The sequence below is a fragment of the Xenia sp. Carnegie-2017 genome, unplaced genomic scaffold, assembly GCF_021976095.1.
Source record: "Xenia sp. Carnegie-2017 unplaced genomic scaffold, XeniaSp_v1 HiC_scaffold_41, whole genome shotgun sequence".
In the NCBI taxonomy this organism is placed as follows: Eukaryota; Metazoa; Cnidaria; class Anthozoa; order Malacalcyonacea; family Xeniidae; genus Xenia; species Xenia sp. Carnegie-2017.
The window spans coordinates 886,805-914,132 of record NW_025813506.1 but is presented as its reverse complement, the minus strand read 5'-3'; the positions used below and the strand labels follow the sequence as shown (position 1 = coordinate 914,132).

At 33.7% G+C, this 27,328-nt stretch overlaps 3 protein-coding genes and 1 long non-coding RNA gene across 7 annotated transcripts in view; 1 reads left to right on the top strand and 3 right to left on the bottom strand.

Annotated features, from left to right (window-relative positions):
* Window positions 1–717: 717 nt before the first annotated feature.
* LOC124456011 lies at window positions 718–4,786 on the bottom strand. Of its 4 annotated transcripts, XR_006952063.1 has the most exons (13): window positions 4,572–4,781; window positions 4,384–4,459; window positions 4,112–4,171; window positions 3,968–4,033; window positions 3,709–3,786; window positions 3,361–3,483; window positions 3,107–3,248; window positions 2,936–3,037; window positions 2,452–2,516; window positions 1,398–1,573; window positions 1,196–1,331; window positions 968–1,087; window positions 718–872 (listed from the first exon to the last, which is right to left on the bottom strand). XR_006952063.1 is itself a non-coding variant. In XM_047006558.1 (10 exons), the coding sequence occupies exons 1-10, from the start codon at window positions 4,721–4,723 to the stop codon at window positions 1,778–1,780; spliced, it is 1,089 nt and encodes a 362-aa protein (XP_046862514.1). In that variant the 5' UTR covers window positions 4,724–4,782; the 3' UTR covers window positions 1,697–1,777. The 4 variants fall into 4 exon arrangements, 3 of the variants coding, with proteins under 3 accessions (XP_046862514.1, XP_046862515.1, XP_046862516.1); XM_047006558.1 differs by lacking the exons at window positions 718–872; window positions 968–1,087; window positions 1,196–1,331; window positions 1,398–1,573 and adding an exon at window positions 1,697–2,002 and having other exon boundaries at window positions 4,572–4,782; XM_047006559.1 differs by lacking the exons at window positions 718–872; window positions 968–1,087; window positions 1,196–1,331; window positions 1,398–1,573; window positions 4,112–4,171 and adding an exon at window positions 1,697–2,002 and having other exon boundaries at window positions 4,572–4,786.
* An 84-nt stretch (window positions 4,787–4,870) lies between these two features.
* On the bottom strand, window positions 4,871–6,852 carry LOC124456014. Its single transcript, XR_006952068.1, has 2 exons — window positions 6,790–6,852; window positions 4,871–5,004 (listed from the first exon to the last, which is right to left on the bottom strand). It is a non-coding gene; the product is annotated as an uncharacterized LOC124456014 (long non-coding RNA).
* Window positions 6,853–9,140: 2,288 nt separating this feature from the next.
* Window positions 9,141–22,040, bottom strand: LOC124456085. The gene is made up of 5 exons (XM_047006621.1): window positions 22,030–22,040; window positions 11,094–11,448; window positions 10,709–11,021; window positions 9,973–10,341; window positions 9,141–9,891 (listed from the first exon to the last, which is right to left on the bottom strand). The coding sequence occupies exons 2-5, from the start codon at window positions 11,382–11,384 to the stop codon at window positions 9,185–9,187; spliced, it is 1,680 nt and encodes a 559-aa protein (XP_046862577.1). The 5' UTR covers window positions 11,385–11,448; window positions 22,030–22,040; the 3' UTR covers window positions 9,141–9,184.
* A 975-nt stretch (window positions 22,041–23,015) lies between these two features.
* The window catches only part of LOC124456030 (UPF0705 protein C11orf49 homolog), a 56,002-nt gene continuing 51,689 nt past the window's right edge, over window positions 23,016–27,328 (top strand). The window contains exons 1-3 of the mRNA XM_047006575.1: window positions 23,016–23,075; window positions 23,164–23,416; window positions 24,750–24,778. Coding sequence (XP_046862531.1) covers window positions 23,365–23,416; window positions 24,750–24,778 — 81 coding nt within the window. The 5' untranslated portion in view covers window positions 23,016–23,075; window positions 23,164–23,364. The remainder of the gene's footprint in view (window positions 23,076–23,163; window positions 23,417–24,749; window positions 24,779–27,328) is intronic.

Here is a 27,328-nt window from a genome sequence, read left to right as displayed (position 1 = left end):
TTTCTCATGTATTACGAGCAAACCATACATATGTTTCATGGAAAACAAACAAGGATTATGTGGTTCCCTTAGTTAACATGCGACGCTCTAGTGCTCAACTATCTCGGGGTATCGGGAGGCATGGACCGAAAACGGGATTCTTTGGTTTTCAAAATTTATCTTTTTCTTTACAAGAATTCTTCTCATAAAAAAACTAGAACGTCCAAGGATACTTCAAAGGTTCAAACAACTTCTGCCTTTTTGAACTATAACTTAAAAAAACTCTAAGCATGTTTATACGTTTTTTATTTATTACCTTTTACAACGTAACTTTCTCATAACTCTCTCGTGATGAACGAGAGCCTCCTTATACAATATGACTCTTTCATCATGAACGAACGCATCCATGGGCTTCACGGAAAAAAGGGATTATGTACTTTGTTATGAGAACAAACCTGTTAAGAAAACAGGTTGTTATTTTTATAACTATAAGCTGTGTACAAAAACAAAGTGAGAGAAGTCACCATCATGCATAAAATGCTTTGTACTTTGTTATGAGAACAAACCTGTTAAGAAAACAGGTTGTTATTTTTATAACTATAAGGTGTGTACAAAAACAAAGTGAGAGAAGTCACCATCATGCACAAAATGCTTTCTGATACGTAGATGAACACTCGTATTTACTAATTAGCAGACCTGTATATATTATATATTACAGATAAACTTCAAAAATACTTATCTTCCATCTAGCAATCCAGTATCAGACTCTCTTAAATTATTTGGTAAGAAAGTTTTCTGTATTCCAAGAGTTGTTCCATCCATCACCACCTTCTGGGGGAATTCTTCCACATAATTCACAAAAAAACCCATTGTGAAAATCAATATCAAGCAACCTCAATAAGAGAAAATTCAATAACTTAATAAAACAAGCGATCACTATCTCAATGGAATATTCATATTTTGCAGCTGAAAATGAAATGATCCTTACCGTATCATGGCAATGATAGCGAGACGAAACTTGGCGCAAGTTATTTCCTTTGGGAAATTCAAATTACCCGAAGACACTTGCCTTTGTACATATGCAACATAATATTTGTACATAGGTAAACTGAACAAGAATAAAAAAGAAAAAACATTCAAAAGATATAGTGCGAGAAAATTAAATAATGGACAAACGTAGCTACTAATGCTTCGGCAAATTTTCATTAAAAAGTACCTCGACGTTATGAAAAGCCGAATGTAATCTTTTAGATCGGCATGAGATATTGCATATGATCCAAACCATACAATCCTGTTTTCAATGCCATCATAATGCTTTTTCGTAGCACAAGAGGAGCAAGGTCTACAATACACTAAATAATTTATTTAAGTCAAATAATTATGAAGTGAAGCGTAACCTATAACAAATCAGAACTTACCCTTCACATCATGGATTGAACAAAAGTACACAAGTCTACGTACAACCATTCATCTTGAATAGAACGTTTATCCCACTCTGCACCACAAGAACAAATACCACTTTCAGATGGCGCCAAAATTTTATGACCATTTTTTTCAGGAAGATCAGTAAAATCGCTTGCATCATTCTCATTGCCTAAAATAATTAAATAGTAATATTTACAAAATGCTAGAAAGTGCTAAATACCATACCGATAAAGGAAATAGTATATGTAAAGCTAAAAGGATGTTCACCATTGCAGATTATCTTGCATACCTGTTTCAAATAAAGAAACCTTTTCTTTGCTAAGTGTAGCCAATTCAAAATAGTCTCGCATCTGGTGTAATTCCAAAGGAAAACTTAAAAAAGTGCCAATGGAGAATCCATTTCATCCTCGTCAACGATTTGCATGGCTTTTGCAAGGGTTGTCACATGAATGCAATGATATGACGAATAGCTGCAACATTTTAACTCGGGCTGGGGCGGCATTACTTTTGAATACACTAAAGTACAAACCCCCCATGGACTATTCACTGGTTTTACAGCAATCCACTGAACCTCCCTGCACACTGCACTAAACAAGTCCTAAAATATGTAAAATCATTTATCTTTAAGGTTGTATTATGTGTGTGTATGTATGTGTGTGTATGTATGTGTGTGTATGTGTATGCAGATTAATAATTATGATTAATTATGACTTCACAAAATCCTTAGAAAGTGCTTAATATATATATATATCAGGCACGTAAAGCAAATGGTGAATATGACTTTACTATTTTTGTCATACATTTAGTTTATACTACTTAATGTATGTACTGTAAGTATGTGGCTATGTATGTATGTGAGTATGAATGTGTATACCTCAATAGTCATAAATAAATTCAATTTGCCCTGTTGGTTATCACCCTAATAGCTTTATAGAAGCTCCTGAAATTAGGCACAGGATGTATGGTAACAAATTGTGGGGTATTAGAAGGTTGAGAAACAATACGTGTATTTGTACAAAAAAGTTATTTTCACATAACAAAATATACTTCTTCAGGTTGCATCTCATGGTAGGAATGATCACTGAAAACAGACTGCATCATGGATGTGGATTCTGCATTCATAAAAGAAATTCAATGAGATAAATATATTGTGTAAATAATCATTCACAAGTTTTAACAATATTTTTGCTTGTAAAGCTGTGCTGGTTAACATCCACATGTAATAAGAACAATGTCGAACAAGGGTCTTGTAAAACACAGAAGGATGACTTCACAAGGGTTTGAAATGTACAATAAACTGATATTTAAGGATGAAGACATTTTCTCCCATACCACATGAAGAACTTTACATTGAAAAAATAAGCCAAATACAAATTTGAGACATTCACTACATGCAATGTCAGATTAATATGTAACAAGTTCTCACATCTTTGACAAGGGTCTTGAAACAAATAGTATGTAAGTGTAAGTCAAAATTTGGTGAAGCTGTTCAGACACCTTATATCCTGAAAGAGTAACACACAACACTTACTTTTTTCAATAAAATCTTTGGCTTCAATACCAAACTTTCTATCATACACAACCAGATATTTTTCCATTGCTAATATGTGTATGCAACTAGGATATGGTATATCTGACAAGTACAAAAATGTTGTTTGGCCTGTTTTAATCATTTCATTTCAGTAACATCTATTTTACATACCTTTTTGAGGATCTAATTGTATATTATTAGGTAGGGCATCAACAAATTGCTTTCTATTTGCATCACATGAGCAGCACAATATCCAACCATAGCCATCAAGCAATAGGTGGGGATATCGATGTACAAATACAAATGAATTATGCTGAAGAAAAAAATACATGCAGATTATAGCACCAAAAAAAGCATATTGAGTAATATCATTTAGTTGGGTATATACCCAACATTGAAATTATGGAAATAAAATTTGACATCACCATAATTGTTCTTTTGTTTGCATTATAATCATGAACAACAAAGGATTGCTGATGTGATACATTTGATGCAAAGTCAAACTGTAACAATAGCCCAGTATAGTGGCCAGTGGGTGACAAATGACTCTGAAAGAGCAAGTACACAGTAATTATTAATGTTCACTGTTTCAAAAATATCTATTGTAATATATTTTTATGTTTGTTGAGCACATTTCTACCAGATGTTAATAAAGTTTTGCTAGACAGTGTTTCATGCATAAGCAATCAACAAGCATATTGTCAATTTATAACACATTAAAAACATGACTAGTGGTAAACAGTATAAAGTATAACTGTATATGTGAGAACTACTTGACTATGTTGACATGGTTGTTTGGGTTCCTCTGTAATAATAGAGATAGATTGCTTGGTAAAGATATCTTCAGAGTCCTACAAATAAAGACCATTATTTAATTTAAAATGTGTACAGACTTTTAATAAGTGTTTAAATAATGCATGCCTTCTTTAAATTACTTCAAAATTTTTTAGTTATTTCTAGTGAAAGCAGTCCTACATATAACCACTTCCAATGACTTTTCATGAGAAACAATATCAATATGTACATTAAAACCTGTGTTTTGGTGGTTAACTCTTGGTGCTTGTCATAATTTTCAGCAATATCTTCACTTTGTTCATTCTACATATAAATAAAAAAAAACCCATAAACATAGCGTATTTTTATATCTACATAGTTTTACAATATATGTAAACTTACCAAATCCCCAAATTCATTTTCTTGTTCAAAAAATTGAGATTCATATGACACACTGCTATTCTATTAACATATATGACATTGTGATTAAAGGATGTAGAGAATCCAGACTTGAAATTGGAAAATGTGCTCCGAATAAGTGTTTTTCCTTACACCACATTGTGGGCATAAATAAATTTGTACACATACTTTTGTTAATATAACTGTGGTAATAAAATAAATTAATATGAAATTGTGCAACCAGAAACAATAAAAGAACACTTTAAAATTCCTACCGCATCATCTTTTTGTGTGTTTCCTTTCCTCTCCACGTTATTGTAAAAGAAGTCATTTGAGCGTCTGAATTTCTTCCTGAATTGATACATTTTGCAAGTGTACCCAAAAAATAATACCCCGATTTATAAAAACCAGTACTGCACGTGTTCTTGGATTGACAAAGTTAGCCTACAATTAGTCTAAGTACCATTCTCCCAGCCAGACTTCCCGATAGATATTTAAAAAAGTACTAAGCATAGTACTGAGTGACTGAGCCCTGTTGATCGATTGCCTTGCTTCGAACTTTTGATGTTGCAAACTCCTAAAAAATATGAATACGCGAAGAAATATTGTCCTCATACATGAACTTTGATAAATTTAGTAAATGGAAGCCCTGAAATTTCTTCTTAAGCTGCACCAGTCGGATAATATACACAACATAGTTAACATACCCTTGTTCAGAATACGCCTTTTTGAAAGCATGTCCATAATTATTCACTATCATCCATAGAGTCCTTAAGTGGTGACGTCACGTTTCCATGGTGCTAAAAATCTCAGTTCCAAACAAGCGCCCATTCGATTCAAAATGGAGACATTATCCATCGCTTCGCTTTTTTCTTTCTTCTCAGAAGAAAAGAAATCTATAAAAAAGGGGGAAAACCACTTAAGTCAGATCACATTGAAGCATTTACTTACCAGCAGAGTGTTTTATGAGGAGAAGTACACGCAAGAATGAAACAAAAGGTTTATAAAGTGACGGTGAATGCCAAATGTCAAGATTAAGTTTTACACTGTTTTGTTGCCCAAATGAACACGAGGGCGTGATTTTCTCTTTAGTGAAATAAAAAGGCTTTTAATGAACGATTTGTTTTAAAAAATAATGATACTCGTCGGTTTTCAGTCCTCAAATTGACCTACCACTACGAGTTTGGTGTGAGGGAGTTGTGGTAACAGGCTATACATATATTTGCCTTTTTATTAATAAACACAAGAATAACATGGTATTTAAAAGACATGGAAATATGGTACATCATTTAATGTTGTTTTCCTGGGGGGAAGGGAAATTCCCATATAAAAGTGATGGGATGCTCATGGGAAATGTTCCGTAAGACTTCTTAAGGGTAACTGTGGGCAGTACTTGCTTTTATTTTTATCCCCAAAAAGACATCCTATTGTAAAACATGCGTCAAAACTTCTTTTAACTTCTGTTCTCCTAAACATGATAAAAGAATTCTCAGTGATCTAATTTGACACCCTATGTACACCAAGGCTGCACCAGATGATAAATATTGTAATTCCTAGGAGGTAAAATCATCCATTTACTGTTATATTAGAATGCCCCTCTAGCTGTATTTTCTTCTAAGTAAGCCTCAGTCTACAAATTATTTTATTTCTATTTGAACAACACTAATTATTAAAAAACTGTCCAATGTAGTCTTCAAGCATAAAACTACTCAAAAACCATATCGTCCCATCCCTCTTTGATGAGAGGAAATTGCAAATTTACAAGTGCTGCACATAACTGAAACAAAATGTCAGCATAGCAATCAAATACAAAGGAATGACGCCTAAAATTTTGAAGTCTTTCAGCCTAGCATTGGCTCTTTCGACATGAATCTGCTTTAGCTATGGCTTTTGTTTTCTTGACCTCACTCTCTGTGAAAGTTCCATTATTCAGAAAAGGTGGAATATTGACACAGACACCATGTGGTACAACATCCTGGATAAGGAAACCCTTGTCCGCCAGAATCATATCTCCAGCTGTCAAGTGATTAAGGAGTCCAGACTGTTGCACAATGGCCTTGTCTGAAATAGAACCTGGATACAGCCGACTGACATTAGAAATGACTCCATTTGGTGCAACACCAACTATTTCCTTAAAGGAATTCATTCCTCTGTATGATAAATAGGTTGCATTTTGCTGACTCATCAATCCCAGTGCAGCAACCTCAATATCTGTGCAGTCTATAACAACCGAAAGGATTCAAATTGCCTGAAAGAGGAGGGTGCAGAGATCTTTTTTTTCCCAGGATGGAATCGACGTCATTAGGTCAAACAAAATTTCATGCAAAACATGAGTGAATGTTATAACTATGTAAGAAATTGTGGCCACACTACAATGAAACAATTGGGTTAGGTGAAGCTGTGTGTAGTTCTGTCGTACTTTCATTAAAGTGAAAAAAATTTGATCCTCAAAATTGATGCATTATACCTTCCAAAACACTAAGATTTGGCTACGGAAAATACAAAGCGACCGTTAAAAAGACAACTAGCTGAAGCTTCTATAATTCAGTATTCGATGATTCTCCCTCATGTCCTGATGTCAACTCTTCACGTGAATAGAGTCCGTAAATCTCACTTAAAATCTCGTAATTCATCAAATGTTCACTGATTAAGGAATTCTTTTTAAATATCAGTTCACATACCTTATGAGTCGAATCCATCTCTTATACTCGTCGTGGAAAAGCGAAGAACTTGCAAGTGTTGCCTACGGTGGCCCACAAGTACAAGCACACTTACACATAACAGCATACGCGAACAAATTCGAGGATGCACACTTACACATAACAGCATACGCGCACAAATCGAGGATGCACACTTACGCATAACAGCATACGCGCACAAATTCGAGGATGCACACTTACGCATAACAGCATACGCGCACAAATCGAGGATGCACACTTACGCATAACAGCATACGCGCACAAATTCGAGAGTGGCCCACAAGTACAAGCACACTTACACATAACAGCATACGCCCACAAAAATTCGAATACTAACAAACGTAAGTTCAAAATTAAAAAGGAAAAGCCGGCAGTCTATTACTTGACATTTCTTTCCGCTGCTAAACACTACTTTAAAGACTTATGGAAGATATCATTCGCAACTATTTTACTAAAAACTACACGTATGATACAATTCTACAGCTATTACAAAAATATCATGGAATTCGCATCTCTAGAAGTACTTTGCTGAATAAGCTTAAGCTTTATGGATTGCAACGACGTGGAAATACCGTTGATAAAGACCACGTAAGAAGATGCATTGTTCGAGAACTAGATGGAAGTGGTAAATTGTTGGGCTATAGAGCCATGTGGAGACGATTGCAGTCAAAATATGGCTTGCAAGTTCCTCGTTTGGTTGCTCAAACCACCCTTCAAGAAGTGGATCCAGAGGGATCGAAATGGAGACGGGCTAACCGTCTTCGTAGAAGAGCTTACATGAATCCGGGGCCAAATTATTGCTGGCATGCCGATGGTTACGACAAACTTAAACCGTATGGTTTCCCCATCCATGGGTGTATAGATGGATTTAGCAGGAAAATACTGTGGTTAAATATAGTTCCTTCAAATAATGATCCCCGCGTAGTGGCAGGCTATTTTACGACTGCATATCTAATATGCAACTCTGTCCTAAAATTCTTAGAACAGATAGGGGAACAGAAAATGGGATTATGGCATCAGCCCAGTGTTTCTTACGCCGAGATGGTACGGACACACATTCTGACGTCAATGCTCATCAATATGGATCATCACACAGCAATCAGCGAATAGAAGCATGGTGGGCCATGTTACGTCGCTCGTGGGCCTCGTGGTGGATGAATTTTTAAGGATTTGATAGCTAAAGGGTTTTAGACACAAGCAACGTACTTCAACTTGAATGTCTATGGTTTTGCTTTAGTCCTGTCTTAAAAAAAGGACTTGACCAAATCAAGGAATCGTGGAACAGTCACTATGTACGCAAATCCAGGTTTTACACTCATGCGGGGATCCCTGATCAGCTTTACCTTCTACCTGAAGCAGTTGGAGCTGAAGATTTTCAGAAACAATATGACGACGAAGATCTTATAGAGATTTACAATTCAGTTAATGTGTCGACAGAAAAGGTCTCTACATATAAAAATACTTCTCGTATAGTGCTGGTGTGTTACGAATAGGACAGATCCAGACATGGAGAGAAGCTTTAATGGCATATGAAAGACTTCTAGAAGCAGCTTAAAGCAAATAGCAATGAACAAAACATATTTAACATTAATAACTCAAAACGATAACGTATATGGTAATCTTATAAAGAAATAAGATAATTTCATATTCAGGGAAGGTCCATAACCTCCATCTTCATATGACACCACATCATTGTCCATAAAATCTTTTTTAACAAAAGTGAACTAAAAAAAGTGTTTCTACAATGTAAAACACAATATAATATGTCATAATAGTGTGCTAAAACATGTGATAGAACTTTCATACAATGTCAAACGACCAGGCACTTTTTTCTCTTAGGATCGACGAAAACTCCTCTACAAGTTCATTATAAAATTGATAAGTGCTGGGAATCTCTAGAAATGGTCCACATGTGTGTGCTACAGGACGACGTTGTAAACCATTAAGTTCTGTAAATGACACTTTTAACTTTTGACCTTCTAAAATGATATCAGAACCTGTGGTAAATTGAAGGAACGCGGTTACGTTGCCACCTAGAGACTTTATATAGCGCACCAAATGATCAAATGCATTTCGTTGTGCCTCATTTTCGGGAGGCATCTAGAATTTTCAAAACCTTTTGGACGTGGGTTTTCTTGGTAAAAGCAAAGAATGCTTGCAACATCTTGAAACGCAGGATGACTTTTCAATGATTGCAATATTATATGAATGTTTTATGCAGTGCTTGAATTAATGAGATATGATTCTTGCTGGACATTTGTCGGGACCTGAAAATCAGACTCAACGGTGACTCATCCCGTTGAGTCACCTGATTTTTTCAGGTCCCGAGACGATTGCTTAAAAAATTGTCCAGCTAAGTGCGAAGATCATATCTCATTTAATTTGATTGCAATATTGTTGCCCAACAATTGGAAACGTACCGCGGTCTTTGGATAAGTTCTTGGTGAGCTAATTGGCATAATATATCTTCAATATTTTCTTCTGTGGGATTGAGATAGCACTTGTAGCTTCCTAAAACTTCAAGTAAGTCTTCATTTTTACATATCTGTGATCGATTTTTCATTAAGTTATCAACCACTTCTCTCTCGTCTTCAGCCATATACTCCATGAAAGAGTTTAACAGCACTTCACAAGAAACACTGTCTTCACCATGGAGAGTACATGCAACAAAAGCTGAACACAATGTAATGGGGAACACTCCTTCTTTGCAGTAGCCATACAACATGATTCTAGCCACTGCCTCCCATTCCAGCTTTTGATAATCATGACGAATGGCTGGCACCTTGGTAGATGCTCCAATAGATAATGACTGATAAAAAAGGTGCCAAAACTCTGTAAGAAGATCACGTGCAACACCTCTTCCTTCTCCCTCCTCAAACATACCTCTTGCATCAACTACTTTAAAAAATATAGTAGATTTCAATACATTTGGATTATAAAATTCTGTTATCATATCTTTCAAAAGGGTTGTGCGATGGATTAGCAGATCTAGCACATGCAATTGTTCCTCGGGTAAATTAACTTGAGCTGGTTGTACAAGATTTGGCTCTGGTTCAATAATATCTAGTAGGGATTCAGTTACATCTAAAAAATAAATTTAAAATACAAAAACAATGAAATATACAAAATGTATAGGATACATATGTAACAAATCATTAGTTATACCTGCATCCTGAAAAATTTGCGCAGGCATTTCACCTGGTTCCATAATGATTTGCTCAACTGAAAATGAATCAACCTGAAAGGAAACAGCTTCCACACAACTATTATCAACATTAACAACATTGCTTGGAACAGGATTTGTTTGAACATGGCTGGCCTCCACTAGACTAGCTTTTACAAGACTAGCTGGAACAGCATTGGTATGAGCATGATTAACTTCCACAAAATTATCTGGTGTTGCATTGACTTGTTGAGAATTTCCCAGTTCACATATAATTTGTGAAGAATTTTCTTGCACAGAATTATCTTCAAAAACATCAGCAGTATCTGGAACAACCGCTTCCTTGAGGTCTTCAGTCAAATCATTGGCTACTAAATTTAGAATATAACATAATTACTAACCCTACAAACAAATTCTTTTGAAGGTTTAATGTTAGTTGCAAGATAATTATTCTAAGGCATTTTTAACTTTTATGTACTAGGGCATTTTTCATTTTGCTCTGTGCTTGCCCCAGTAGTGAACCTTTATTCACCAGTAAAATACAGTCAATAGGCCCATTCAACTCTGGGAAGCTCAGAAATGTTGCTTCAATAAAATGTGACTGCTTTTGATTATTTATTGCATGACATATCAGTTTTCAATACAGCCAGTGTTTGTCTTGTGCAATGCCCCTAATGCTCACTCCAGCAGTCTAAATGCAAAAAAAATACCCGGACTTATTTTGAACTCAGTGTTTACCTTCAAAATCAAGCATTTTGCAAATGTACAAATTTACTCGACTGTATGGACGTCCAAGTTCATTTTTATATTTTTCCACAGAGAATTTTTCACTGCTTCCAGGAATATTTCTCACGATATCCATATCAGGGTAAAGTAAAAGCCACTCAGTTTCATTATGATCTCTGAGATGTCTGTTGTGGGCAAGCTGTTTCTGAACTCCGGCATTCTTTACAGGAACTAATGTATCTGATTTTCGAACATCAACAGGAAGTAAAGAAGATCTTCTTATTTTAAGTCTTTTACCGTCGAGTTCAATTATTCCAATCTTTATCTACAACACAAAATTGAGTTTCATTAACCAAATTTGTATAATTGGCATAATCATAACATTGAATACACATACCTTCACTACTTCATCTTTCTTCTCCTTTTTTTTTATTTGACTAAATCGTTCATTTGACTTCCTTTTTCTAATAATTTGAAAGGTAGACGAACTACCAGCGCGGTGGGAATTTCCTAGTTGATCGCCACGATCAGTGCAAGGATTGGCGACTGCGTTCTTCTTTATGTACTCTTCGAAAGTTAACGGTTGTTGACTTGAGGCCGAAGGTTTAATTTCTGATACACTTGCACCACAGTTCTCGCAAAAATTTGCATTTTCATCCTTTTCTTTTCCACAATGTGGACAAAACATCGTTGGGTTATTGACTTATTGCTATTGTGAACATGTGAATCATGAAATATTTCTCGCCGGCAATCTTTTCGGTTTTTGCAGCCCGATTTTACGAAGCGTCATGTAATAAGCCATGAATGTGAATATTTATTTGTGCGCGTATGCTGTTACGTGTAAGTGTGCATCCTCGAATTTGTGGGCGTATGCTGTTATGTGTAAGTGTGCTTGTACTTGTGGGCCACTCTCGAATTTGTGCGCGTATGCTGTTATGCGTGTGTGCATCCTCGAATTTGTGCGCGTATGCTGTTATGTGTGTGTGCATCCTCGAATTTGTGCGCGTATGCTGTTATGTGTAAGTGTTGTACTTGTGGGCCACCGTAGTTGCCCTCCGACGAATGTATAAAAAGAAGCAAAACAGTAAACCATTTTGCCCGTTTGACCCGCGTCCTTTACACTTCTTCGACGAGTTGATCCCTTGGATGACCCTTTAACCTTTCCTATTTTTTTATTGTCTTTGTGGGATTACACTGGATAACTAAAGCTTTAGACATTCAAAACAAAAAGCGTGTCCAAATCGCTCGCATAAGATATTTTGTTTAGAACTGCATTTTTAGCGCCATGGTAACGTGACGTCACACTTAAGGACTCTATTGTAACCACTATCAACATCCTAATGTCATTGGTCAAAATAGTCACATGTTTGATTTACTTTTGCCTTTCATTCTGTCATTTCTAGATATCAATTTTCTTATTCGTCCCAAGTTCAATCAATAATAAAAAAATATTTATTGTAAATTTTATTATAGCAAATGAACGTGACGCCAGGAGTTTGTAAATTACATGCAATTTTTCGTCGTATAGTGAACTATCTATCTTGACCTTATTTAAACCTGAACATTTTACGAAGATGGTTCGAAGTTCTCTGCAATCTCTCACCAGTTTAAAGAAGCAAAAGACAAAGTAGGATCTTTAACACAAGATCCAGGGAATGAATTGAAGTTAAAGATGTATGCCCTTTTTAAGCAGGTATTTTACGATTCATAAAGATATTGTATCCGGTTTTTACATAAAGCTTGAACATTAGTTGTTGTATCTCCTACCTACAAGCTCTTCAATTAAATTAAATGGTGACTTTACATTTTTAATGCACAATTGCATCATTGCATTTGAATCACATTTTGCAAAGGCACAGTGAATTTTTCAATTATAACTGTTCACAGTCCCACCATACAATACAATCAAAGTTAAAAATAAGACGAACCAAATAACAATATACATTTCAGGGTTCTTTAGGCAAATGTAATACACCAAAGCCTGGGACTTTGGACTTTGTTGAAAGGCAAAATGGAATGCATGGAACGATTTGGGTGATTTATCACAGGTGAATATTTAGTTTAAGAAAGGCTGCACTTATCTTATAATGAACATTCAATGTGTATCTAGTTTCAAACATCACAAAGGACTGTATCTTTCAACAATTTTATTGAACACTCTCACAAGTCTTACTAAAATCTATCGTCATAAAATTATTTAGTAAAAAGTTGTTTTGTGCAAAGTTGACAGCACACGTTAAAGGTCATTCCATGTGAAATCAACAAATAGAAATTCAAAATGTCACCCACCCATCCCAGATTTTAACAAAATTGCACCAATTGGGTATAAGTGAGATATGAAAGCACACCAAATTTGAGCTCAATATCTTTATTTGTTCCCTGATATCGGGTTTTCAATTTTCCACCGGTTGTGGGTTATAGCATTCTTTATGAATGGTACACAAATGTATGGTATTTCAACTGTGTTTCCTATCCTTTAACTCTATATACAGGAAAACTGGTGATATACCATTTTAAGACATGCTAAATCAGAATATGAGTTCAAAATATCATTAATTGAAAGAAATGCATATTTTCTATGTTAAACAATGGTATATATATATCCGAAACCATAAAGGATCAAATTACAAACCGAAAATCCCATGTTGGCAATGTAGGACCAAACTCATTTTGGTGTGGTATATGAATATATAATGAGGATTAATTTCACTAAGTTTTGGCTTGGTGTCTCTTCTTCTTGCTGAAAATATGCCAACAAATATATGGTTGAAATCCTATGTAAATTCTTAATTTTATGGAACTGTCATATCCAGCATTTGCAATCATCACCTTTAGAAGTTGTTATTTGATCTTCAATAATGTTAATATATTGTTCAGTACTGTACTGTACTTTTCAAGTTATGTTACATGCTATCCGAGTTATTCAGCAAGTGCTTGCTCAATTGTGGATATGTCTTTGTCACTCAACTTGTATTGTCTTCCTGTTACTGTTACTGGTGCCTCAATGATGCACAACACATTCATAATTGGTACAAAACATACCTCATCTTTCTTTGGCCAGAAGAAGGATCTTGCTGGGTAGCTTGGATGCATAAACTTGACTTGAACATCATCATGTTCCTTATCTACTACATCAACAAGTCCAACCCAAAGTTTCTCATCATAAGCAAACAATAAAGTCAGACATGTTTGGATCTGCCAGCTTCACTAAGTTTGTCTTTCCCAACACTAGATTAAACTCTAAGGCATACAATTCATCTTCGAACACGTTTAGCAGCCATAACACTTTCAGAGGGGGATAGGGATGAAAGCCTCTTGTGCCAGGAAGAGTAGTTGCAGTGCTATACCTTGTCCAACATGCTCTGATAGGAACCATCTCCTCTGCTGAAATAAAGATAAAATGAACCCCTTTGACTTCTTCATTACAGTACTCGAAAACTTGTGTAAAAATGCGAAGTTCTTTGTAGACTGGCTCTTGCTGTCAATCGTTTCAACGTACCTCAAGGCCATCGCACGGAGATTTGCCATGGGAAGCGAAGAATGACCATTCACATTTCACATTGAAGTCCTTTTCGTGAAGGCACAAGTTGATAAAGTTCTTATAGTTCTTATATTGTCCTGCACAGCCATCGCTGAAATAATGCACCATACTCAGTGTTGTGAAAATCTCATCCTTAATATAATGAACAGTTTGTTTCATGACTTCATAAACAAAGCAGGTATCATGATTCAAGTCATCTGAGATATTGAGATAACAAAAAAATTTTTTACAAAATTTGAAATCCACCCCTCCCCCCTGAAAATGAATTTTATAATAATTCCAAATTTTCATCAAAAGACTGTAATTTATGCATTTGAACACATTTTCCTTCACAAAAAAATTTTACAAAATTTGGATACCACCCCTCCCCCCCTGAAAACAAATTTCATGATATTTCCATATTTTCATCAAAAAACTATAATTTATGCATTTGAACACCTTTTCCATAACAAAAAAAATTTTCCTAAATTGGGATACCACCCCACTGAAAATAAATTTCTTCATATTTCCATATTTTCATCAAAAAACTATAATTTATGCATTTGAACACATTTTCCATAACAAAAAATTTTACAAAATTGGGATACCACCCCTGAAAACAATTTCATGATATTTCCATATTTCCATCAAAACTATAATTTTTTGAACACATTTTCCCTCACAAAAAAATTTTACAAAATTGGGATACCACCCCTCCCCCTCTGAAAACGAATTTCTCCACATTTCCATATTTTCATCAAAAAACTATAATTTATGCATTTGAATACATTTTCCACAACAATAAAATTTTTTACTAAAATGGGAATCCAATCCCTCCCCCTGAAAACGATTTTCATGATATTTCCATATTTTCATCAAAAAACTATAATTTTTGCATTTGAACACATTTTCCATAACAAAAAAAATTTGACAAAATTGGGATACCACCCCTCCCCCCCTGAAAACGAATTTCTTCATATTTCCATATTTTCATCAAAAAACTATAATTTATGCATTTGAACATATTTTCCTTCACAAAAAAATTTTACAAAATTTGGATACCACCCTCCCCTGAAAATGAATTTCTCCATATTTCCATATTTTCATCAAAAACTATAATTTATGCATTTGAACACATTTGCATAACAAAAAATTTTTACACAAATTGCAATCCAAACCTCCCCCTGAAAATGGTTCTTATGATAATTCCAAATTTTCATCAAAAAACTATAATTATTGCATGTGAACACATTTTCCATAATAAAAAATTTTACAAAATTGGATCCACAGCTCCTCCTGAAAATGAATTTTATGATAATTCCAAATTTTAATCAAAACTATAATTTATGCATTTGAACACATTTTCCACGAAAATAAAATATTTTACAAAATTGGGAATCCACCCTCCCCACTGAAAACAATTTCTTCATATTTCCATATTTTCATCAAAAACTATAATTTTGCATTTGAACACATTTTCCATCACAAAAAAAATTTTACCAAATTGGGATGCCACCCCTCCCCCCCTAAAAACGTATTTCTTCATATTTGCATATTTTCATCAAAAAACTATAATTTATGCATTTGAACACATTTTCCATAACAAAAAAAATTTTCCAAAATTGGGATACCATCCCTGAAAACAATTTCTTCATATTTCCATATTTTATCAAAGACTATAATTTATGCATTTGAACACATTTTTCACAAAAATTTTACAAAATTGGGATACCACCTCTCCATGAAACGAAGTTCTCCATATTTCCATAGTTTCATCAAAAAACTATAATTTATGCATTTGAACACATTTTCCACAAAAATAAAATTTTTTACTAAATTGGGAATCCAATCCCTCCCCCCTGAAAACGAATTTCATGATATTTCCATAATTTCATCAAAAAATTTAATTTTTGCATTTGAACACATTTTCCAAAACAAAGAATATTTTACAAAATTGGGATACCCCCCTCCTTCCCTGAAAACAAATTTCTTCATATTTCCATATTTTTGTCAAAAAACTATAATTTATGCATTTGAACACATTTTCCATAACAAAAAGGTATTTGTTTGGGATACCACCCTCCCCTGAAAATGAATTTCTTAATATTTCCATATTTTCATCAAAAAATATAATTTATGCATTTGAACACATTTTCCAAAAAAAATTTTACAAAATGTCATTCTTTCCCCTGAAAACGAATTTCTCCATATTTCCATATTTTATTCAAAAAAATATAATTTATGCATTTGAACACATTTTCCACAAAAAATAAAATTTTTACTAAATTGGAATCCAATCCTTCCCTTGGTTTCATGATATTTCCATAATTTCATCAAAAAACTATAAGTTTTTGTGTTTGAACACATTTTCCATCACAAAAAAAAATTTACAAAATTTGGATACCACCCCTCCCCCCCTAAAAACAAATTTCTTCATATTTCCATATTTTCATCAAAAAACTATAATTTATGCATTTAACACATTTTCCATAACAAAAAAAATTTTCCAAAATTGGGATACCACCCCTCCCCCCTCAAAACGAATTTCTTCATATTTCCATATTTTTGTCAAAAAACTATAATTTATGCATTTGAACACATTTTCCAAAACAAATAAAAATTTACAAAATTGGGATACCACCCCTCCCCTCCTGAAAATGAATTTCTTCATATTTCCATATTTTATTCAAGAAAATATAATTTATGCATTTGAACACATTTTCCACAAAAATAAAATTTTTTACTAAATTGGGAATCCAATCCCTCCCCCCTGAAAACGAATTTCATGATATTTCCATAATTTCATCAAAAAACTATAATTTTTGCGTTTGAACACATTTTCCAAAACAAAATTTTTACAAAATTGGGATACCACCCCTCCCCCCCTGAGAATTAATTTCTTCATATTTCCAAATTTTCATCAAAAAACTATAATTTTTGCATTCGAACACATTTTCCATAACAAAAAAAATTTTACAAAAATTGGAATGCACCCCTCCCCCCTGAAATTAATTTTATGATATTTCCATATTTTTATCAAAAGACTATAATTTATGCATTTGAACACATTTTCCATAACAAAAATTTTACAAAATTGGATACCACCTTCCCCTCTGAAAGAATTTCTTCATATTTCCATATTTTCATCAAAACTATAATTTATGAATTTGAACATATTTTCCATAACAAAAATTTTACAAAATTGGATACCCTTCCCTGAAATTTTCATATTTCCATATTTTCATCAAAAGACTATAATTTATGCATTTGAACACATTTTCCATAACAAAAAAAATTTTAGAAAATTGGGAGGGGTGGTATCCCACCATTTTCAGGTGGGAGGGGTGGTATCCCAATTTTGTAAAATTTTTTTTGTTATGGAAAATATGTTGAAATGTATAAATTATAGTTTTTTGATGAAAATATGGAAATATGAAGAAATTCATTTTCAGGGGAGGGCTATCCCAATTTTTTAAAATTTTTTTTGTTATGGAAAATATGTTGAAATGCATAAATTATAGTTTTTTGATGAAAATATGGAAATATGAAGAAATTCATTTTCAGGGGGGGAGGGCTCGTATCCCAATTTTTTAAATTTTTTTTTGTGATGGAAAATGTGTTCAAATGCATAAATTATAGTTTTCTGATGAAAATATGGAAATATGAAGAAATTCATTTTCAGGGGGTGGTATCCCAATTTTGTAAAATTTTTTTTGTGATGGAAAATGTGTTCAAATGCATAAATTATAGTTTTTTGATAAAAATTTGGAATTATTATAAAATTCGTTTTCAGGGGGGAGGGGTGGTATCCCAATTTTGTAAAATTTTTTTGTGAAGGAAAATGTGTTCAAATGCATAAATTATAGTTTTTTGATAAAAATATGGAAATATGAAGAAATTCGTCTCAGGGGGGAGGGGTGGTATCGCAATTTTGTAAAATTTTTTTTGTTATGGAAAATGTGTTCAAGTGCATAAATTATAGTTTTTTGATAAAAATTTGGAATTATTATAAAATTCATTTTCAGGTGGGAGGGGTGGTATCCCAATTTTGTAAAATTTTTTTTGTTATGGAAAATATGTTCAAATGCATAAATTATAGTTTTTTGATGAAAATATGGAGATATGAAGAAACTCATTTTCAGGGGGGGGAGGGTTGGTATCCCAATTTTTAAAATTTTTTTTGTTATGGAAAATATGTTGAAATGCATAAATTATAGTTTTTTGATGAATATATGGAAATATGAAGAAATTCCTTTTCAGGGGGGGAGGGGTGGTATCCCAATTTTTTAAATTTTTTTGTTATGGAAAATGTGTTCAAATGCATAAATTATAGTTTTCTGATGAAAATATGGAAATATGAAGAAATTCATTTTCAGGGGGGAGGGGTCGTATCCCAATTTTTAAATTTTTTTTTGTTATGGAAAATGTGTTCAAATGCATCAATTATAGTTTTCAGATGAAAATATGGAAATATGAAGAAATTCATTTTCAGGGGGTGGTATCCCAATCTTGTAAAATTTTTTTTGTTATGGAAAATGTGTTCAAATGCATAAGTTATAGTTTTATGATGACAATATGGAAATATGAAAAAATTTGTTTTCAGCGGGGGAGGGGTGGTATCCCAATTTTGTAAATTTTTTTGTTATGGAAAATATGTTCAAATGCATAAATTATAGTTTTTTGATGAAAATATGGAAATATGAAGAAATTCGTTTTCAGGGGGGGGTGGTATCCCAATTTTGTAAAATTTTTTGTTATGGAAAATTTGTTCAAATGCATAAATTATAGTTTTTGATGAAAATATGGAAATATAAAAAATTCGTTTTCAGGGGAGGGTGGTATCCCAATTTTGTAAAATTTTTTTGTTATGGAAAATTTGTTCAAATGCATAAATTATAGTTTTTTGATGAAAATATGGAAATATGAAAAAATTCGTTTTTAGGGGGGGAGGGGTGGTATCCCAATTTTGTAAAATTTTTTTGTTATAGAAAATGTGTTCAAATGCATAAATTATAGTTTTTGATGAAAATATGGAAATATGAAGAAATTCATTTTCAGGTGGGGAGGGGTGGTATCCCAATTTTGTAAAATTTTTTTTGTTGTAGAAAATGTGTTCAAATCATTGAGCTCTAAAAGACCTGGAGGGGAAACGTCAACCAAATTACTATAAATTATCAGCGCGCGGCCGCGTGGTCAAAAACATGGCGGATTTTGGTTGTCAAAGTCAGGAAGCGGGCTCATAAAATGAAATTTTTTTCGCCCACCCGGATTTGACAACCACAATTGCGATTACATAAAATATCAATGCCAAGCACAAAAACTTTTAGAAATTTTATCTTTAAAACATGCTGCAAACTTGTTCGGTATACGGATGCTGAAGTAATGCCAGAAAAGGAAACATTTCATGACTACGTTTGTTTACTATTTAAAGTGTTCAGTGTTTTGTTTTAAGTCAATACTTGAAGTGTGATGGTATAAATTTTGTGAATGTTTTTACTCCTAAGTTATAATTTAAGTTATGTTTATCCAGTCTTATTTGTTCTTTACTTAATCGATTGCTAGACGAGGCAAAGCAACCAGTTCTTATCGAGATATGCATATCTTAAAACTCGTTGTTTCAACTGAGTTGAAATGGAGGATTTTTTCATGATATTTTTCTGAAAATATGAAGCAAATATTAAGGACAGAGCTGTATTGAAATCAAATGCAGTGCAGGATTAATTAATGAGCTCTTTGGTACATGTCGTACAATAAAAATTACCTGTATTAAACAGCTAGCCTGGACAATCCAGTTTCTAATATCATGGCTCAAAACAGAACCAGCAACATGATTATAGAATTTCTGAATTTCGTTCTTTTGCTCTCCTAGTTCAAGATATTTTCCTCACAAGTTCTCAGTAGATTTATCGGAATATCATAATACTTTATAAGACACCCAGAATCAATCCTACCAAAAACTCAAAAAAATTACATACCTACTTATAATATATTTCCAGTCGACTTAAGTCGTAGGGGTAAGCTAACTTTTTCTAACTCCTTTTTGGACATTTTAACTAAGATTTACCCATCTATTCAAGAAAGACAGTTGCACCAAGCTGTTATCAAACAGTCAAAAACACAAGTAATGCGCATGGGATTATGCATTAAAGGTTAACAACACATTAACAGTGTAAAGATGGCCGTTTGATATTTATTTCTAATATAGCTAAAGCATTACTTGAAAACATATACGTTATTTTACAGTAGATTTACCTCATTTAAATGTGTGTGTCTATTTCACAAAAACCTGAAGCATTATTTTCAATATTTTATGCTTACGGTATCGTGGTTGTTTTCGCTGGTTGTCATTACTACGAGCAGTAATAGAGATCCGTTTCGGGAGGGAGCGAATGTTAAAAATTTTTCTCAAAGTGGAAGTTTTGACAACCAAAATCCGCCATTACCGCCATGTTTTTGACCACGAGGCCCAGGCCCCTTTGCCCCTCCAGGTCTTTTAGAGCTCAATGGTTCAAATGCATAAATTATAGTTTTTTGATGAAAATATGGAAATATGAAAAAATTCGTTTTCAGCGGGGGAGGGGTGGTATCCCAATTTTGTAAAATTTTTTTTTGTTATGGAAAATATGTTCAAATGCATAAATTGTAGTTTTTTGATGAAAATATGGAAATATAAAGAAATTCATTTTCAGGGGGGAGGAGTCGTATCACAATTTTCTTAAATTTTTTTTGTTAACCATGTACATTTGACACGCACTTGATAGACAAATTAAAAAAACATATAGATTCCATATTTTGTAAAGAGCATCTATGACATTGTTGCGCTCAAAATTTCAGGCTTAGTTGCCTGAAATTCTTCGCCCTTAACAACGATTTAAAAAGATGCTTTATTAACACTTGATTATTAAAGAATATTTCTACCACGCGCTGGATTCAAGACCATTGTTAAAAGCCACTAGTTAATCCAATATACCACGTAGACTAAAAAGCGCGCTGCTACTGATATTTATAAAACATTGTATTATTATACATGCGCTGATGGCTTGACAGACTCCTGGCAGGGCCTTGTTAACACTTGATTTCTAAAGACGGTTTTTTGAAGAGCATTTTTTAAGCCTCTGTTATTCTCGAATATTCTTCGAATATTCATCGAATCTACGGGGGCGCTCCGAATTTTCACTTCGTGAAAATTTTCCCCGGCCGTCGCTAAGAATTCTCGGGGACTCCATTCCCCTGCTCGATCACTTCGTGATCTGTGCTGCCGAGTCCCCTCCGAAACGATGCTTGTTAACATTTGTTTGTAAAGACCGTTTGTAAAATTTAAACGCACCTATATATTTCAAAAACATATAGATTCCATATTTTTAAACGATAGATTGTAAAAGAGGATATATTAATCCTCTGTCGTCCTTCGGACACCACGGGGGCGACTCCAATTTTTCACTTCGTGAAAAATTTCCCACCATCGTCGCCTGAATTCTCGGAAATTCCTCCCCTGCTCGAGCACTTTGTGCTCTGCGCTGCCGAATTTCCTCCGAACCGATGCTTTCTTAACATTTATTTCTAAAGATAGTTTTTAAAACATATAGATTCCATATTTTTAAACGACAGATTGTAACCTCGAGATTTTTACCCCCCTTTGAAAACAATGATTTTTTTACACAGCTTTCTTTACATGACCTTTTGCTGAGGGACGCCTTTTGAACCATGGTCTTATTTTGCGCTGTTATAAAGATAGTTTTTACCCACGGTTAAACTCCGTATAGTACATGGGAGGTATGAGATAAAAAAAAATGAATTTTTTTTGATCTCGAACCCCCATGTACTATACTACTAACTCATACGATTCAACATCGCTGAATGGTGCACATGTTGCACTAGCACAGACATTATCCATATTACCTTTGTCTTCTGATATATATATACATGTCAGTTAAGTACAGCAAATATTAATTAACGCAAAAGTCATAAGTATTTTCTAAGCTGTAGAATTGCTCCACGAATTTGCGCCAGGATAAAAAGAACACATTTGTAATCCTCAGAACACGATCTTTAAGACGATACTAAACACAACTATATTGCAGCGTGTTAACGTCTTCAAAAATCAGGTATATATATACATGTCAGTTAAGTAGCGCGAATATATATTAACGCAAAACTCTCAAGTATTTTCTAAGCTGTAGAATTGCTCCATCAATTTGGGCCAGAATAATAAAAACATATTTGTAATCCTTAGAACAAGATATTTAAGCTGATACCAAACAGGAGTATATTGCAGAGTGTTAACTAGTTTAAATTCAGGCATATTTAGACGTTAGTGAAATAATGCTACATGACAACATGCATATTAACTAACGCAAAAATGCTCTACCTTTCTTAAGCTTTAGATTTGCTCCTGGAATTTGTGCCAGGAAAATAAAGACATATTTAAAATCCTTGGAACACGCTTTTTCAGATGACTTGAAACCCAAGTAAATTGTAGCGTGTTTACCATATAAAAAGCGTACTATCTTGAATCATGTGGTACCTTCACAGTCGACTTTGCACGGCTGTAGATTCGCTTCACAATTTGGGACACAAAAGTAAAGATGTATTTGAAATCCTCAGGAAACGTACTTTTGGATGTTACCAAACACAAGTATTTTCCAGCGTGTTTACTTCTTGAAAAGTAGGCCTTTATTGATGTCAACATTTATGCATTGTAAACATCCCGCATAATTAATTAACGTAAAGAGACAAAAGCGGAAGTAGTCTTTAAAAGGCTGTAGATTTGCTCCAAGACTTTGTAGTCTTTAAAAGGCTGTAGATTTGCTCCAAGAATCGTTCTTTAAACAACTTGGTCTTTATAACGGCAGCAAACATGTGTGTATTTTATGGTTTTTTTTTGTAGCAAAAAGTACGGTTTTTTATATTTTGGTTCTGAAACTGAAGTTATTTAATCTTGTTAAAGTGAATCTGGTATTACCTTCCCACTTTTTGCTGGTTGTGGTGAATCCTGTGGTGAATGTGAGGATGAATGTCAGGATGATTCCTGTGGTACCTTCACAGCAGTGACCTGGTATGGACTCATGGAGGTTGCTCATAGAAATCAATTAGCAATATATTATAACAAATTAAGAATGATTCATTTCAATGGTGCGTTGTACTAACCATGAGTTTTGTTGAGAAACACAAGAAGCAGCATATGAAGAAAAAGTATCTAGGTTTGTTGATGTTTCACTTTTTGGAGTATACTAGATCAATGGGCAAGCGCTGCGCAATGAGTGTCTTTAATGTTTGAAAACATAAAAAGTTTAGTCACCCTCTGTGTATAAATACATAGGTAGGATGCACAGTTTTTGGATGCTTCATGCTTGCATTTTTGTTATTTTTCTATGTACTTTCATGTGAGCAAATGCAATGATGCCAATCAAGGTATCTTTTCTAGGTACCTTTTTTACAGTGGCTTTTACAATTTTCTATCTGTAGCCAACCAGATGTATTTCTCAATCAATTAGATTAATTTATTGCAGAATGTGCAGGAACTTTTCGGCAGAAGTGAGAGCACTAATGATGGGGATACAGTTGTTTTGATTAATGATTATACAATGTTTGTCTTTTAAAGTTACTTCATTTCTGTTACAACTTTTCACCTTTATTGGTAATTATGATATAAAAACAATGAAATGTGTGCGCTAATTGGTGTAGAGCTGTGTTTGCACTAGCCTGTGCAAAACACATCCAAGCTTAACCAATCAAACCAATCATAACAATCAATCAGTCAAAAAGAATTGCAAATCGATCATGAATACATTTTAGCGGAAAAATTAAAATGTTTACTTTAAATTTCTCTGTTTTGCATTATTGTTATTTTATAAAAGAAATAAAAGATGTTTTTGTGATTGCATTGGCTTATTCAAACCTTGGAGATGTTTGTGAGAACTCTCAACCTTAGGTCACGTGTTTGCACTGATCTGCTCTTGAGTTCTCCCAAAGGTTTCCTCAGTTTGCATAAGCCTGTGCAAACACAGTAAACATCTTTTGTTTCTTAATTATATGATGAGTTATGTATACATTTAATAATAATAATTCTCTAGAGGTTTTCAAAAACAATGAAACATTTGCTCACTGATCTTCCATATTAATGTATCTTTTCTTTCTCTCTCTTAAATTGCAAAATTATAATTTATTAATAAAAGTTGTCACTAAGCTGGGTACTGTACCACTCTAATTAAATAACTGTGCCTCACTTCATGTTCTTATCAATTCAGTTGACTGCATTTTGTTTATGTAAAGAGAGACCAGTTGTTTATCATGTTAGCAAGCATGTTTTCTTTGTTCAAATTTGTGCAAGCCTCCTTTGATGGAAAATTTTTTTTTGTGACAGACCAACTAAAATCCAACCTAACAGCTCTTGAAGGAAGGGAGCTCTCGGGTAAATTGGGATAGCTATGTACTATCAATTGAAAGTATCGTGTCATGGTGTGCAAAAAGGCCCTTATAACTACCACAAATTTTGGCCCATCGACAATGAACTTTTTATTGTTTTTTTTTCAGAAAGGCATCATGTGATGACCTATTTACAGGTTTGTGAAATACTTAATATTATGTCACACATAGCAAAGTAAAATTTCAAGTATAATAATAAATTATTATATGATAAGGTTGAGTTTGATATCCAAGATTATCTTGGCAATAATTAGGGTTATGTGCCTCAGCAGCTGATATTGGATATCACTTGGAAACCTTATTCTGTATTTTTTTTATCATTCACCTAAACTAATTAAAATAGTAATTGAATAGTACTATTAAAATAAATTCATTAAGCTTCATCAATGTGTCTATAATGGTTTTATATGGTTGTGGGTTGGTGTAGTTTGTTGTAGATTTCCATGACTACTTGTAACTTATTGCCGTGCATGTCCGTAGATAGCCTGCAGGTATGCTTCCGGAAGTAAGCGGAGCTCTTACCTGTGTCTATTAGTTTCCAGGCCGTGAAAGTAAACCGGGCGCGCGTGTCAACCGGAAGTAGAGTAAGATTTCTTCTTACTGGTTAAGTTGATGAATCGGAAATGAGGCAGTGGATTATTTGTATATGTAATAGCATGGTTTTGACCCAGAATAGATAGCGTAACCAGGCCCCCTCAGCCAAAATTGTTGCGCATTTTTCCATTGCGCATGCGCTACTTCTGCTTGACACTGGGGGCCGGTTGTATAAAGCTCTTAACTACTTTTTAACTACACTTTTTGCAGTTAAAAAGTAGTTAAATTTAACCACGCGGTTTAGTCGGTTGTATAAAAAAGTAATTAGCGCTAACTGCAGTTAAAAGGTAGTTAAAGTTAACTATGCAATGGAGCATAGTTAACTTTTCAAAACACAGTTAAATATGGCGGCTTAGCTTCTCAAAGACAATTATGGGCGAGATGTTGTTGATCAACAAGGTTTTACCTTGAGTTTTTAATCACAAATGTATCTTCCATGGCAAAGGCTTTTAGAATAAGAGCTTTATGGAAGGTGTACTACATTCGTCAGTGCTGTTAACATCCCAAGTTTTGCTGACGAAAAGCAGCCAACAATTAACCCACGTAACAAATCCCTTTTTACACAAAAGCAATTGGATTTGTAGTGTCTTTTTTTGCGTCCGGTATCTCTTTCAACTCATAAGCGAGACTCTCAATTGAGATAGAGCCACTTATTTAAAATTAGTGCACATAACTCGCTGACATTGTCTTACAAATACGTACAATTCGTTCAATGACAAAAAAAAGAAATAAAGTTATTTGAGCAACGAATCCTATAGCCTTGGATGTATCAAATATTCAAGTATTGGATGTATCAAATATTCAAGTATTGGATGTATCAAATATTCAAGTATTGGATGTATCAAATGTATCAAGTATAGCCTTGGATGTATCAAATATTCAGTGTTTTTCCCTATGCATTTTGCCTGATTGAATATGATATGCATCATACACTCATTGCTCAATGGATAATAAGCTAGATTATGTTAAAACAAAGAGGTACTACAGTATAAATGTTGTGCTAAGTATACCAATGATGATACATATAGATACATGAGCTTTACAACAGTTTTTATTCATGACTACTCTTTTGTGTATCAGCTGCATGAGATACAATGATTTTAGTTTCTTAAATACATAAAACATTTCATCAGCATGCATGGTGAAGGTCCATGTTGCTTGATATATGTACATTATCCATTGCCTATGGTTTATTACACAATAAGAAAATATACATGACAGTCAATTAATGGGTTTTATTGATATTTCATCAAGTATTTCTTATGTAAAAATTTTTATTTTCAATGTACATACAATCTTGCCAGCCAATAAAGATCTAGCTACTGTTTGATGATTAAAAAAGTAGAAAAAATGAATAAAACTCCCAAGCTTTAGACAAAGATAGGCCAAAAGATCACAAAGGCATAAACAAAAGTTTCATAGCTAAGGCTCATTAACAATTATACTCAATAGTTTTTATAACTCAGTTTTTTGCAAGGCAGAATTAAGAACAAATAAGTATTTGGTTTATAGCTACGAATATAACATGTCACAAGCCGAGAAAAGACAGTTGCTGGATTACATGACTACTGCCTATGATGACTCAGAGAAATGTTTTCTAATGATAAAAAAGTCCATCACTGTCATCTTTTACAAATATGTGTGACTTATGTCTTTACAAACACATTTCTTTCAAGCATTTTACTCAGCTGTTATTAAGAGAAACGAAACGACCTTTTCCTTTGTTACCCTCAATCTCTCAGTTTTAAATTCTGTAAAAGCAAGGCCAATCGAATATTTAAATCCTTGCACATAGAACACAATATGAATCAATTTGAGAAGAGTTCATTGTTTCGTTTGCCCAAGTCCATTATATATAATTGATACATGAAAGAAAACAGTCCTTGCCGAGACTCATATCATTTATCAATATCGTACTATACGACACAGAAGATAAGGGTCGATTTTCTTGAGAAAAGTCCAAAGTATATGCTACAATTTAATCCGGTTACCATATCACCGTGAATCGTTTATTAAATTTTCTTTTCGTATCATCAACATCCTTAAAAACGACAGTAGTTTGCCATATTTTAAGATTTTTACAAAAGCCAAAA

Excerpts from the sequence above, each read along its gene's own strand:
- LOC124456011 (XM_047006558.1), bottom strand. The coding sequence starts at position 4,723 with ATGAGGACAATATTTCTTCGCGTATTCATATTTTTTAGGAGTTTGCAA. Across the intron at positions 3,484-3,708 it reads AACCATGTCAACATAGTCAA|AGTCATTTGTCACCCACTGG; the intron begins GTAGTTCTCACA and ends TTGCTCTTTCAG. Across the intron at positions 2,003-2,451 it reads ATGAGATGCAACCTGAAGAA|GACTTGTTTAGTGCAGTGTG; the intron begins GTATATTTTGTT and ends TACATATTTTAG.
- LOC124456085 (XM_047006621.1), bottom strand. The coding sequence starts at position 11,384 with ATGTTTTGTCCACATTGTGGAAAAGAAAAGGATGAAAATGCAAATTTT. Across the intron at positions 11,022-11,093 it reads AGAAAGATGAAGTAGTGAAG|ATAAAGATTGGAATAATTGA; the intron begins GTATGTGTATTC and ends TTTGTGTTGTAG. Across the intron at positions 9,892-9,972 it reads GCAAATTTTTCAGGATGCAG|ATGTAACTGAATCCCTACTA; the intron begins GTATAACTAATG and ends TTTATTTTTTAG.